Raw genomic sequence first — 15,302 nt, 5'->3', positions numbered from 1 at the left:
CACCCCACTTCATTTACTGACCTCCACATCATGCCAGCCCTAATGCCCTCTTTTCCTCCAGCTGCAATTGCTGACCCCATCAATCAGGATGGGGGAGGTGGGGGGGTCCATTCCCAAGGGTTCACAACTGCTGTCTCCTGCTGCTGGTTTTCCATCCTGGCTGCTGGCCAGGTTATCAATTTATCTGGTGTTGGGCAGGAAACTGGACAGAAAAGTAATAAGGCCCTGCAAAATTAATATGGCCCAGCCATGTCAGGCTCTTTGCTAGTCTTGACCTCTGCCACACACCTCGCCCAGCCTTTCTGCAAATACCGGCGCTGTTAACTCTTTCTCTCTGAATCGTTGCTGCCTGACGTGCTGAGTGTTTTCTAGCTCCCACAGTATTTTGCTTTTATTTAAGAAAAGGCTAGTCAAAGAAAAATACATCGAAGTATAATTCCAATTCACTAATTCTTCCTTTAGAAACACTTAATACATGAGAATGAACACTAATTAATAGCAATTTGTTAGCAAAATCTCTGCATTGGCTTGTAATTGAAATTTATTTACGAGAAATTGTATTAAACAGAGGCGATAAAGTCCTGAGAAAAACACTTGCTGAATTCCACCCTCAATCCACCTTCACTCCCACCCAGCCTCAATCCTTGCTCAACATTGCTTTTGTCGGTGTGACCATCTGGCAAGGATTTATCACAAAATTATCTGATTGGAGCTTGTGCATTGTCAATAAAAGAAAATATCAGAGTGAAAGGTCAACAGTTCAAAAACCTCTTCTGTGAAGCAAAACTAGGAGTGTCATTGCTAAACTGATAATATGCAGCAACTAATTTTCTTCTAATATAAAGATTAACACCTAAAGTAATCGTGCTGCTGGCACCAGAATTCACCAATTACCCAGGTGGTCCTATGGGGGTCCTGCAAACAAGCAACAAATTACATATACATCACATGTCTAATGTACCCTTGGGAAAGGTAGAGATTTGATAGTTTCAAGGATATCTTTCAGGCTAGCACAGTATTACTTTCTCCATTAAGAAGGGATAAAAATAGACACAAACACAAAACCACAACAGATCTATTCATTTATGGATGAATTTACCCTCAAACACCCTAGTCCTGAGTAAACCTATTAATCTAGCATTGCAGCTGTTTTTAAATTACATCTCAAAATCAGCTAGGTATAGGATAGAGCATTATAGCGTATGCATTAGCACCTTAGCATTGAGGTGCTATCATAAACTTTGTGAATAAAACAAGTCTCAGGCAATTAGCATAGTGCAAGGTCCCGGAAATAGCACGTGTGACATATGGTCAGTTAATCTATTTTCGTAATACTGGCCAAAAGATAAATACTGACCAGGATGTTAGAAGAACTCCCTGGTGTAGATTTTGAGTTTGTGCAATAGCGTGACAATGAATCAGCATACCTTTTACATCTCTCCTGATTTTCATTTCCATTTCCTTTAAAGATAAGATCTAACCCCTAGACCTTGAAACAGCCATGCAAAGTGCAATCGTAATATACATAATAAACAGGTACATTTTGATTATAAGTGGAAACATGTTATTCCAATCTTGTTTGGATCATCAATGAAGTCATACTTGGGTGGTTCCTCTTAAGCTAAAGTATTCAAAACATGGCCCCAAGTCAAATATCTTTTTAACCATTGCTGGCTTCTTCTTAAACACACAAAAATTGATGGGGAAGAACTTAGTCTCTCTCACACCATTTCTTTTGAATGTGAAAACAAGTAGAAGCAAATGTAAAATCTGAATACAGTCACAGTAGATCAGTGAAGATGTAGGAATCCATAAACATGCAAAAGTTTAGTTGATCCGAAGAACTTGCACTGAGGGGAATTTTAAAAATTGAATCGAGTCCATGAAATGGTATGAGGTGGCGACTGGATGGCTTGATTAGCCACCTCTCATTCCTTGCCTTATCTTTCTATGAAGTCAGAACTTGCAATAGCAATAATAACTATAATTTGCATCTGTAAATTCCTTGCCCATTTTTGGCCTGGTGCCATTGGACGTCACTGCATTCAGAGTCAATATTGAGAACTACAAGGGCAACTCCCTACTGACTGTATACGACTGGTGACAGAGGAGTGTGTGACATTGGCTATAAGGTGCGATTCAGTGAGTATGACCATGCCACTCTGTTGCTTGACTATCTTGTGGGACACAACTCTCCCAATTTGGCACAAGTCTCTAAATGTGAGTAAAGAGGACTTTCCAGAGTTGACTGGGCATGATGTGCCTTTGTCATTTCCAGTGCCTAGGTTGATGCTGGTGGCATTTTTCAAGTGGTCTATTTTAAGTTTTCTGTAAGTTTGATGTAATTGAGTAGCTTGCTAGGCAATTTCAGAGGGCAGTTAAGAGTCAACATTACTGTGGGTCTGGAGTCACATATAGGTCAGACTGGTTAAGGACAGTAGGTTTCTTTCCCTAAAGTGCATTAGTGAACCAGATGGGTTTTCATGACAATCTGGTAGTTTTGTGGTCACCATTAGTGCGACTAACTAATTTGTTGAATTTAAATTCCACCAACTATCATTACAGGATTTGAATTCATGTCTCTGGAGCATTAATCCTGGCTTCTGAGCTAGTCTAGTAACATTACCGTTACACGACTGTTCCCAAGGTTTTGTGGTTAAGGATAAAACATACCCACTATTAGACCAGGAGATCTTAACCAGTGGAAGAAATTGGGAGAGAGAGGACAAGGGGTGGCAGCAGATGGCGAAGGATACAGGTGCACAGTAAGGAGTTCCTTAGGAAGCTGACCATGCAGGAGCCATTTTGAAAAGTAATTATATAAATAAAAAACAAAAACATAGCAAATGCTGGAAATCAGAAACAAAAACAGAAAATACGCAATAGCTCAGTCAGCATTTAAGAAGAAGAGACAGGGTAATGCTTCAGGAAATTCTGATAAATGCTGTTCAAAAAGTTAACCTCTCTTTCTCTACAGATGCTGCCCGAACATTCTATGTTTCCATTAGTTTATTTTATTTAAGCTATTATATGGATATGTCCCTCTGAAATAGGTTTCAAAATGAGATCAATTAGTTTCCCTATTCACAGATTGCTCTGTGGCTTTTGGGAATCTCAAATTCTGAAAATATTTTTCAAGGTTAATGGTATCTATTAGTGTAGGGCAGAGGAATCACCATGCAACATGTTTGTTAGGTAGCTCTAAATGTTATAGCTTTCAGATTAGTAAAACAAACTGAAATTGATTGCTCTTTCTCAAACCATGCAATCTATGAGCTTTCCTGAAGACAGGACACATTAGCTTCATCCCCATGGCTGACGAGAGTCTGATAACTGTTACCACCATATAGAATTCCAAATGTCAGCAAAACATTCAGAGCTTTGGACAAGCATTTAAAGAAGTTATGTAGTTACATAATAATGTGACATAGTACTTTTCAACACCACCACATCAAAGGCTGCAAAGTTTGCTAAATGTTGTGTGAAAGGCTTCAGAGGGCTAATTTATTTATCTGAGTTGACTAATTGATCAAGCTTTGGTCATATGCCCTAATATGCTCTTATGTGATTCAATGTCAAATTAGTTTGATTTGCTCCTGTTAAGTGCCTTGTGATGTTTTACTATGTTAAAGGCACTGTATAAATACAAGTTGTTGTTGCTTGGCCTAAATAGCCAAGTGGATATGGTACTGGGTTTATAACCCCAAGATCAAGAGTTCAAATCTCACAATGGCAAAACTATGAAACAACGTAACTTCATCTGAATAGGAACAGATGGAAATGTGTTTGTACTGGAAAGAGTTACAAGTTGTTGTTGCTTAGCCTAAATAGCCAAGCGGTTATGGTACTGGGCTTGTAACCCCAAGATCAAGAATTCAAATCTCACAGTGGCAAAACAATGTAACTTCATCTGAAGAGGAACAGATGGAAATGTGTTTGTACTCGAAAGAGTTACAAGTTGTTGTTGTTGCTGCTTAGCTTAAATAGCCAAGTGGTTATGGTACTGGCCTTGTAACCCCAAGATCAAGAGTTCAAATCTCACAATGGCAAACTATGAAACAATGTAACTTCATCTGAAACAGATGGAAACAGGTTTACTCAAAAGAGTATCAAGAGTTCAAATCTCACAATGGGAAACAATGTAACTTCATCTGAAATGACAGATGGAAACATGTTTGTACTCAAAAGAGTTACTAATTCTGGTGTAAGTGCACTGGTAAAGAACCATTATTTGCTTGGCCTAAATAGCCAAGTGGTTATGGTACTGGGTTTGCAACCCCAAGATCAAGAGTTCAAATCTCACAGTGGCAAAACAATGTAACTTCATCTGAATAGGAACAGATGGAAACGTGTTTGTACTGGAAAGAGTTACAAGTTGTTGTTGAATTATGCAATTCTGAATGTCATAAAGGGCTATACCAGTACATTTATACTGGTGTCTCTTAAGCTCCTCTTGTTCCTAGGCTTTCTGCATTAAAATCATTAGTCAGTGATGGAACATGTTTCAACCGGAGTTGAACTTTGCTCATTCGAAAGGTAGAGGTTGGGTGTGTGCATTTAAAGAGCATTAATTACCTGCTCAATCAGCCAACATTTTAACCATTCACTTTCCACAGTGGATTAGCTGCCTACACAATTAGAACCCAAATGATATTTTAACTAAAAACCAGCCAGTCTCAGACTTATAAGGTTGCTGCTCAAGTCATGATGATTTAATATCCATTGCTGGTTTTTTTGGTAACTCCTTTTCATAAATGAGTTGTTAGACTTCAGTTTTCGTAGGGAAAAAAAAACTGGAATTCTACAACACAAACTAAAACCCTGAAATTCAGTTACAAAAAAAAGAAAATTCAAAAGGACATAGACCTGGCAGATAGAGTGAAGTGAGGCAATGAAATAATTTCAAAATCCTACTTTCTTGTGTGGCCTCCCCTTCACTTTTGCTATAAATTTTTAGAGAGAGAAGAAAAGTTTATTAATTATAGAGTGCTCTTCACAACCTCAGGATGACTTGAAACACTTTACAATCAATAAAATTCAAAATTACTTAATTATTATGTAATGCAGGAAACGCAGCAACCAATTTGCACACAGCACAAATATCAATGAGATATTGACCAGATTATTCTTGCTACCATCTATTTCGCACCGACATGCTGCCCTACAGCAACATCATCCAAAAACACAGCATCAATTTCCACATGTGTTACAACACCCAGCTCTATCTCACCACACCTCCCTCTTTACCCATCTACAGTCTCTAACTTCCCAGACTACTCTAGTACTGGATGAGCAGGAATTTGCTCCAACTAAATGATGGGAAGATCAAAGCCATTGTCTTCGGTCATAACTACAAACTCTGATCCCTGACACCAACTCCATTCTTCTTTCTGACAACTGTCTGTGGGTGAAACAGCAACTTGATATATCTGACTCTGAATTGAAATTTCCACCACATATCTGCCCACTTCCACCTCCATGGTCAGAATCTTTCACTGCCTCTGCTCATCTGCTGCTACAACCTCATTCATACCTTTGTTATCTCTTCAACATACTCCTGGCCCATGTTCTACAGCCACCCCCACCCCCGTAAACTTGGCCTCATACAAAACATTGCAGCCCATATCCTAACTTGTACCTTGTCTCTATCAGCCCTAGCTATTTTTGTTGCCCTATATTGGCTCCCAGTTAAGCACCATCTCGATTTTAAAATTCTAATCTGTGCTTTGATATTCCTCCATGGCCCCACCACCATCTCTGTAATCTCCTCCAGCCCCACAACCATCCAAGATCTGCAGTCCTCCAAATTCCTTGGTCTCTTGAAAATTCCCAATTTTAAATTGGTAGATTAAGCTCTGAAATTCCTCCCTTAAACCATTCCGCTCTATTTTTCCTTGTTTTACATGCTCTATCTCTTTGACCAAGATCTGCCCTAATGTGGCTTATGTAACATAATGCAAGTTATCCAACTGTTTGATATAATGGTCAAATGGGCAGATAAGTGGCAGATGGAATTTAATGCTGAAAATGTGAGGTAATACACTTTGGAAGGAGTAATTTGAAAAAGAAGTATTCAATGAACGTCGTGACATTAGGCATTAGGAAGTTCTGAGGAACAAAGGGATCTTGGCGATTGTGTCCATAGGTCTCTGAAGGCAGAGGGGCATGTTAATGGGCTGGTGAAAAAGGCATATGGGACACTTGCCTTTATCAATCGAGGCATAGATTACAAAAGTAGGGAGGTCATGTTGGAGTTGTAAAGAACCTTAGTGAGGCCACAGCTGGAGTACTGTGTGCAATTCTGATCACCACATTATAGGAAGGATGTGATTGCACTGGATGGGGTGCAGAGGAGATTCACCAGGATGTTGCCTGGGATGAAACATTTAAGTTATGAAGAGAGGGTAGATGGACTTCGGTTGTTTTCGTTGGAGCGGAGAAGACTGAGGGGCGACCTGATCAAGGTGTACAAGATTATGAGGGGCATGGAGAGGGTGGATAGGGAGCAGCTGTTCCCCTTAATTGAAGGGTCAGTCACAAGAAGGCATAAGTTCAAGGTGAGGGGCAGGAGGTTTAGGGGGGATGTGAGGAAAAACTTTTTTACTCAGAGTGTGGTGACAGTCTGCAATGCACTGCCTGGGAGTGTGGTGGAGATGGGTTGCCTCACATCCTTTAAAAAGGATTTTCTCAATTTCTCCGCTCCTCTCACCCACTCTAACCTATCTATCTCTGAACTTGCTGCACTCCCTTCTCTCAGGTCCAACCCTGACATTGTCATCACACCCGCTGACAAGGGTGGTGCTGTTGTCTGGCGCACTGACCTCTACCTCGCAGAGGCTGAGCGTCAACTCGCAGACACTTACTCCTAGCTCTTCCTGGACCATGACCCCACCACTGAACATCAAGCCATTGTTTCCAGGACTGTCACTGACCTCATCTCCTCTGGAGATCTTCCTTCCACAGCTTCCAATCTGATAGTCTCCCAACCTCGGATGGCCCGCTTCTACCTCCTACCTAAAATCCACAAACAGGACTGACCTGGCAGACGGATCATGTCAGACTGTTCCTGCCCCACGGAACTCATTTCTTGCTATCTTGACTCCATTCACTCTCTCTCTCCTTGTCCAGTCCCTTCCCACCTACATCTGTGATTTATCTGACACCCTATATCATAGCAACAATTTCCAGTCCCCTTGCCCCAACCGCCTCCTCTTCGCCATGGACGTCCAATCCCTCTACACCTCCATCCCGCAACGGGATGGTCTGATGGCTCTCCGCTTCTTCCTCGAACAGAGGCCTGAACAATCCCCATCTACCACTACTCTCCTCCATCTGGGTGAACTTGTTCTCACACTGAACAATTTCTCCTTAAACTCCTTTCACTTCCTCTAAATAAAAGGTCTGGCTATGGGTACCCGCATGGGCCCCCACTATGCCTGTATCTTTATGGGGTAAGTGTAACATTCCTTGTTCCAGTCCTACTCCGGCCCCCTCCCACAACTCTTTCTCCAGTACAACGATGATTACTTTGGTGCTGCTTCATGCTCTCGTCTGGACCTGGTAAAATTTACTAATTTTGCTTCCAATTTCCACCCCTCCATCATTTTCACATGGTCCATCTCTGACACTTCCCTTCCTTTATCTCTCTGTCTCAATTTCTGATGACAGACTGTCCACCAATATCCATTACAAGCCTGCCAACTCCCACAGCTACCTCGACTACAGCTCCTCACACCCCGCTTCCTGTAAGGACTCCATCCCATTCTCTCAACTCCTTCACTTCCGTCGCATCTGTTCTGATGATGCCACTTTCAAAAACAGTTCCTCTGACATGTCCTCCTTCTTCCTTAACCGAGGTTTTCCACCAACGGTCGTTGACAGGGCCCTCAACCGTGTCCGGCCCATCTCCCGCGCATCCGCCCTCACACTTTCTTCTCCCATCCAGAAACATGTTAGTCCCCCTTGTCCTCACTTATCACCCCACCAGCCTCCGCATTCAAAGGATCATCCTCTGCCATTTCCGCCAACTCCAGCATGATGCCACCACCAAACACATCTTCCCTTCACCCCCCCGGCGGCATTCCACAGGGATAGTTCCCACCGGGACATCCTGGTCCAATCTTCCATCACCCCCTACACCTCAACCCCCTCCTACGGCACCTTCCCATGCAACCGCAGAAGGTGCAACAGCTGCCCCTTTACTTCCCCTCTCCTCACTGTCCAAGGGCCCAAACACTCCTTTCAAGTGAAGCAGCATTTCACTTGCACTTCCCTCAACTTAGTCTACTGCATTCGTTGCTCCCAATGCGCTTTCCTCTACATTGGAGAGACAACGGAGACTGGGTTTGCAGAACACCTTCAGTCTGTCTGCAAGTATTACCCAGACCTCCCTGTCGTTTGCCATTTCAACACTCCACCCTGTTCTCATGCCCACATGTCCTTCCTTGGCTTGCTGCATTGTTCCAGTGAAGCTCAACGCAAACTGGAGGAACAGCACCTCATCTTCCGACTAGGCACTTTACAGCCTTCTGGACTGAATATTGAGTTCAACAATTTTAGATCATGAACTCTCTCCTCCATCCCCAACCCCTTTCCGATTTCCCCCCTCCTTTTTGTTTTTTCCAATAATTTATATAATTTTTCTTTTCCCACCTACTTCCATAATTTTTAAGTGTATTTCCATCCATTGTTTTATCTCTAACTTTTAACCTATTTCGATCCCTTCCCCCACCCCGCCCCCACTAGGGCTACCTGTACCTTGCTCGTCCTGCTTTCTACCCTTAATTAGCACATTCCTTTAGATAATATCACCACCTTCAACACCTCTTTGTCCTTTTGTATGTGACATCTTTTGGTTATCTCCACCTATCACTGGCCCTCTATCCAGCTCTTCTTGTCCCCCCTCCCTCCCAAACCAGATTATATTTCACCTCTCTTCTATTTTTACTTAGTTCTGTTGAAGGGTAATTTGGACTCGAAACGTTAACTGTGCTCCTATCCGCAGATGCTGCTAAATCTGCTTAGTTTTTCCAGGTATTTTTGTTTTGGATTTCCAGCATACGCAGTTTTTTGCTTTTATCCTTTAAAAAGTACGAGCTCTTGCCACGTCATAACATTCAAGGCTATGGGCCAAGTGCTGGTAAATGGGATTAGGTAGGTAGGTCAGGTGTTTCTCATGTGTCGGTGCAGACTCATTGGGCTGAAGGTCATCTTCTGCACTGTGATCTCGCCTGTGAAGCGCCTTGTGACATTTTACTTTATTAAAGCCAGTATTTAATGCAAGCTGTTGTTATTACAAGGTGAATACTGAAAAAATGTGCTGAACTGTCCACAATGACAAGTATTTCAAAGGCACAGTTGGATCCAGTAGCAGCATTCCTGTTCCACATGAATAATATAGTGTCTCTCAATCCCTTTCCCTTCCTGCATATCTTTTACACCATAAATGACTCAGTCTTTCATGGGCCAAGACTTTTAAAAAAAGTAACAAGCAAGAGCCGTGGATGCTTGAAATTGGAAATTAAAAAAAAACACCCATACAGAGACTCAGCATTTCACTTGAGCAGCTTGGAAGTCACAAGTCTCCTCCAGCTGACCACCCCCACCACAGCGCAGGCGGCCCTGTGGATTGATTGACAGGCGAAACTCACCAATCAGGCAAAGGAGAGGAGGGCCGCGAACCAATAGGGGACCGGGAGGTGGGGGTCTTTCAGCAGAAGCTGCGATTGGTGTTGCGATCGGAATTGTCGGCAGCCACGGTCTGTCGTTTGACCCTCTTTCTCTTTTAATATTTTCTTTATCTTAAGTGTTTCCTCTCCTGTTCGTCGAAGAAGAAGTTGTATTGATGATTTGTTTCAGGTAGGTTGCGGTGGCGGCGGGTGTGTAGCGCGAGTCGTGGCTGAGCTCTCGAGATGATGCTGCTGCTGTCGTAGTCTTTGCCGCTGCGGCGGATTGAACCGGTTCCAGGCGGTTCCTGGGTATTTCCGTTGGACGGGGGACAGGGCTGGCGGGAGCGGGATAAAAGCGAAACACTGCGGATGCTGGAAGTCTGAAACAAAACCAGGAAACTCAGCAGGCCTGACGGCATCTGCGGCGAGAAAGACAAAGTTGGACGTGTGGTGTTCCACCGACCTTCCTCCAAAGCCGGAAGGAAACGGTTTCGCTCCGCTCTCTTCCCCCCCCCCCCCCCCGGGGCTCCGCGCTCTCTCCCCCCCCGGGGCTCCGCGCTCTCCTCTTCCCCCCCCGGGCTCCGCTCTCTCTCCACCCCCTGACCGCATCTCTGCCCCCCCACCCCACCCCCCCCCCCCCCCCGCTTCCCTCCACGTCGACAAGTCCATCTTCGACCGGAGCTTTTGTGTTGGGCTGCCGGCTTTGTTTTTTAAACAAAAAACTAAACAAAACAAAAATGAGGTGTGAATTGGGATACGTGCAAATCAAACCTCTAAAAAAAATTTCTCTTTTTGTTAAGACTGAGGGGAGTTTATTGTCTAGCAACATAATTTTGCCATGGAGTTGCTCCATTGACACCCCCACTCTTCCATATCTGGGTGATGGAGAGGTTAGGTTTTGGGGGGGGTGTGTGTTTCTTTTGCAAATTTCCACCATGACCTGAAACAAGATGGAATTGTTTACGCTCTTGGGGAAGAGCGAAGGTAGAGACCATCGGGATCAAATATATTTCACATTTTTTTAATTGTCTCACCATCTCTAAAGCACCCCATTCTGCGAACGTGCGAGTTAGGAACAGGAGTTAGGCCACTTGGCCCTTCGAGCTTGCTCTGCCATTCGATAAGGTCTGACTGTAACCTCCTGCCTTACAGGATGGTTATCAAGAAATCCAGTTGGGAATTCAGGACAAACAGTTCGCAGCCTTGCGATGCTATTAACCATCTGTGAAGCTTTTCCAAAGAAAAGGTGCTTTTTTTTTAACCGTTTGGTGTGAGCAAACAGTAATTGCATAATGAGGAAAATCTTGTACCTGCCACTAACTGGCCAGTGTTGTTTCACAAGAATTAACTATTTTGAACTGTAGTAATTTGCATTCATTTCATGTTGGAAAATATCTCCCTCAGCCCTTGCACTGAATCAGATGTTGTTCCAAAGTAGAGTTGTATTTGTATCATGCAAAAAACGGGATCAGGATAGGAATGCCTGAATGTGAGACATCGCCAGCTAAAGGCATAATAGGAACATAATCTAAAAAATTGGAGCAGAAGTAGACCATATGGCCCATGAAGCCTGCCATGTTGTTCAAAACAATCATGGCTGATCTCCTAAACAAAAAAAAGCCCTGGAAAAACTCAGCAGGTCTGGCAGCATCGGCAGAGAAGAGCAAAGTTGACGTTTCGAGTCCTCATGACCCTTCAACAGAACTAAGTAGAAATAGGAAAGTGGTGAAATATAAGCTGGTTTAAAGAGGGGGAGAAGTGGGGTGGTTGTTGGGACAAGCAAGCAGTGATAGGAGGAGATAACCAAAAGATGTCACAGACCAAAGAACAAAGAGGTGTTGAAGGTGGTGATATTATCTAAAAGAATGTGCTAATTAAGAGTGGAGAGCAGGACAAGCAAGGTAGCTGTAGTGGGGGTGGGGTGAAATAAACAATGGGTGGAATACGTTTAAAAATAATGGAAATAGGTGGGAAAAGAAAAATCTATATAAATTATTGGAAAACACAAAGTTTTTTCCAATAATTTATATAGATTTTTCTTTTCCCACCTATTTCCATTATTTTTAATGTATTCCACCCATTGTTTATTTCACCCCACCCCCACTACAGCTACCTTGCTTGTCCTGCTCTCCACTTAATTAGCACATTCTTTTAGATAATATCACCACCTCTTTGTTCTTTTGTCTGTGACATCTTTTGGTTATCTCCTCCAATCACTGCTTGCTTGTCCCAACAACCCACCCCCCCAAACCAGCTTATATTTCACCCCTTTCCTATTTTTACTTAGTTCTGTTGAAGGGTCATGAGGACTCGAAATGTCAACTTTGCTCTTCTCAGCCGATGCTGCCAGACCTGCTGAGTTTTTCCAGGTATTTCTGTTTTTGTCTCGGATTTCCAGCATCCACAGTTTTTTGTTTTTATGACTGATCTCTTGCCTCAACTGTACTTTTCCTCCCATCTCCCCAACACCCTTGATTCCCTGAAAGACCAAAGACTGGCCATCTTGGACCTAAAATTCAGAACAATGGAATGTCCACAACTGTCTGGGGAAAGAATGCCAAAGATTAACAACCCAGGAACTTCTAAGATAAAAGCAAAATACTGCGGATGCTGGAAATCTGAAATAAAAACAAAATGCTGGTAAAGGAGTCATATGGACTCTAAATGTTTTCTCTCCACAGATGCTGTCAGACCAGCTGAGTTTTTCCGGCATTTTCTGTTTTTATTCCAAGAACTTATATTCATCTCAATCTTTAATGATCAGCCACTTGTCTTGAGATTTGTTCCCATGTTCTATATTCCCCAGCCAGGGGAAACAACCTCTGTGTCTACCACTTCAGAACCTTGTATGTTTCAGTGACACTGTCTCATTCTAAACTGCAGAGAATGTAGGTCCAGTTTAAACAGCCTCATCATAGGACAGCCCTCTCATCACAGTAACCAATCTGCAACAACTTGTATAACACCTTTAATGTAACAAAATGGTCCAAAGTGCTTCACAGGAGAATCATAAAACAAAACGTGACACTGAGCCACATAATGGAGGAATAGAAAGTTCTGGCGGTGTTAAACAAGAGAGAGAATTTAAAATTTGGAGAATTGGAGCCAGTGCAGCTCAGTTAGAGCAGGTGGTGAATGAAGGCAGGGGTTGCGGTGTGGTGGAGATTTGGAAAATTGAAGAGGAAGGATCAGGCAATAGTTCAGAATTGCAATACCGGGACAGAGTGAACAAACCTAAGAATCCACCAGCAAGCAAGGTCAGGTTAGGAAAAAAAGGGGTTAAAAAGACAGAATTAAAGACCCTTTATCTGAATGTACACGGCATTCGTAACAAGATAAATGAATTGATAGTACAAATAGAAATAAATGAGTATGATATTATAGCTGGTACAGAGACATGGTTGCAAAGTGACCACGGCTGGTGTTATTTGTATGAATTAAAAGTTAGGGTAAAAAGGTGAAGGACATTCCTTATTTGAGCACATGTAACAAGGCACTGACCCCTTTTAAGGGGCTGGTAATTAGTTATTTTGCTCAAAAGAGTATAACGAGCCACTTATTGACAGTGGGGTGGGGAATAGCTATACACTTGCAATGTTTCACTTTGTGAATAAATCTAAACCGAGTAAAGATTGACTTCTGGTCGTCTCCTTCACCGAATGGCTGTTAGGTGTTTAACAGCTGGGACCTAAATTTCCAGGATATTTGACATTTTGGAAGAAAGAAAAGAGATGGGAAAGCTCTGTTAACAAAGGATGAGATCAGTGCTTTGGTGAGAAATGACCTTGGCTCAGGGGATCACGATGTAGAATCAGTTTGGGTGCAGATAGGAAATAGCAAAAAGAACAAATCACTGGTGGGAGTAATTTGTAACTCACTGATCACTAGCTGCATTGTAGGATAGAGTATAAATCAAGAAATAATGGGAGCTTCTAAGAAAGGCATTGCAATAATTGTAAGCGATTTTAACTTTCATATACATTGAATGAAGGAAACTAATGGACTTAAACCTGTCAAGTCACCTGAAACTAATGGCCTGAATCCTAGGGTCTGAAAAGAAGTAGCCGCAGAGATAGTGGATGCATTGGCTGTAATCTTCTTAAATTCTGGAAAGGTCACAGTGATTGAAGAGCCACAAATGTACCACTAATATTCAAGAAAGGAGGGAGACAGAAAGCTGGAAACTATAGGCCAGTTAGCTTAATGTCTAACATTGGGAAAATGCTAGAATCCATTTATTAAGGGGGCAGTAGCAAGACTTTTGGAAAATTAGTACAATTAGGCAAAGTCAGGATGGTTTTGTGAAAGGGAAATTTTGACATTTATTAGAATTCTTTGAGGATATAACAGGCTGGGTGGATAAAGTGGTACCAGTAGATGTACATTTGAATTTCCAAAAGATATTCTATAAGGTGCCACATAAAAGGTTACTGCACAAGATAGGAGCTCGTGGTGATATGTTAGCGTGGATGGAAGATTGACTGGCTAGCTAACTGGAAACAGGGTTGGGATAAATGGATCATATTCAGGTTGGCGCACTGTAACTAGTGGAGCGCCACAAAGATCAATGCTGGGTCTCTGCTATTTACAGTCTATCTTAGTGACTTCATGAAGGAACAGACTGTGTAATCATGGAATGCGATGATGCAAATATAGGTAGGAAAGCAGGTTATGAGGCAGACATGAAGAGTTTGCAAAGGGCTATAGATGATTTAAGTGAGTGGGCAAAAAGTTTGACACATAGAGAATAATGTGGGAAGGGAAAGGGGGATGGAGTATAAAACTATGGAGGCCTTGCCACAGTGCATTGGTAAGATGGCATATAGAATACTGTGTACAGCTTTGGCCTCCTCACTTGAGGGATATACTTGCAGCTCAGAGAAAGTTAACTAAGCTAATAGCTGGATGAAGGGGTGGCCTTGTGAGGAAATGTTGAGCAGGTTGGGCCTATATTTATTGGAGCTTAGAAGAACTAAAGCTGACCTTATTGAAATATAAAAGACTCTGAGGAGGCTTGATAGGATATATTCTGAGAGGATGTTTCCCCTCGTTGAGGTGACGAGGTGGTGGAATCTAGAACTAAGAGACACGGTTTAAAGTAAGTTGTCTCCCATTTTGGACTGAGATGAGAATTTTTTTCTTGGGGATCATTAGTCTTTGGAATTCTTTTCCACAGAGAACAGTGGAGGCTAGGTCATTGTCTAGCTCAGCCTTGAATATGTTCGGATTTATTATCTATTAGGAAATCGAGGATTATGGGGGGGGGGGCAGACGGGAAAGTCAAGTTAAGGTTGCGTTCGGCTCAGCCATGGGCTTATTGAATAGTAGAGCAGGCTTGATAGGCCAAATGGACTATTCTTGCTCCTATTTCTTAGCCCATTGGGGATTTTTCAGTGTGATTGCTTGTTCTGCCCTCTGGTCCTAGAACCTTGTACAGCAGGCGTGTCCAACCTTATTGCACGAGGGGCTATATTTCAATTTTTTTCTTAGACACTGGGCTGGTGACACTTTTGACTCTCAGCCCTGCTTCTGTTGTCTTCTCCTTTCCCACTCTCTATTCCCTCTCTGTTTCCACCAGTCTACCTCTCTTTCCCTGTCCCTCCCCCACTGTCTTACCCCTGCCCTGTGAATTTA

At 42.7% G+C, this 15,302-nt stretch overlaps 2 protein-coding genes across 15 annotated transcripts in view; one reads left to right on the top strand and one right to left on the bottom strand.

The window, feature by feature from the left end:
• Positions 1 to 9,789, bottom strand: part of LOC121290163 (shieldin complex subunit 1-like) — a 99,817-nt gene extending 90,028 nt beyond the window's left edge. Inside the window, exon 1 of one of the 4 annotated variants that reach the window (XM_041210424.1) lies at positions 9,651 to 9,789. Coding sequence is in view for 1 of the 4 variants with exons in the window: in XM_041210415.1 (XP_041066349.1) it covers positions 1,358 to 1,458 (101 nt within the window). In the remaining 3 variants the exon portion in view is untranslated. Of the gene's footprint in view, positions 1 to 1,357; positions 1,718 to 8,930; positions 8,958 to 9,650 lie in introns of those variants that run through there. The other 3 variants (XM_041210440.1, XM_041210415.1, XM_041210432.1) reach the window with 3 other exon arrangements.
• gpcpd1 (glycerophosphocholine phosphodiesterase 1) overlaps positions 2,083 to 15,302 on the top strand; it is a 75,792-nt gene continuing 62,572 nt past the window's right edge. For 4 of the 11 annotated variants that reach the window (XM_041210393.1, XM_041210314.1, XM_041210366.1 and 1 more), the window contains exon 1: positions 9,722 to 9,858. The gene's annotated coding sequence lies outside the window, so the exon portion shown is untranslated. Of the gene's footprint in view, positions 2,221 to 9,707; positions 9,859 to 10,820; positions 10,915 to 15,302 lie in introns of those variants that run through there. The other 7 variants (XM_041210331.1, XM_041210375.1, XM_041210323.1 and 4 more) reach the window with 5 other exon arrangements.

This window comes from Carcharodon carcharias, chromosome 2 (genome assembly GCF_017639515.1).
Source record: "Carcharodon carcharias isolate sCarCar2 chromosome 2, sCarCar2.pri, whole genome shotgun sequence".
Classification (NCBI taxonomy): Eukaryota; Metazoa; Chordata; class Chondrichthyes; order Lamniformes; family Lamnidae; genus Carcharodon; species Carcharodon carcharias.
Note: the sequence above shows the minus strand (reverse complement) of the source record. Positions and strands in the feature narration are given on the sequence as shown.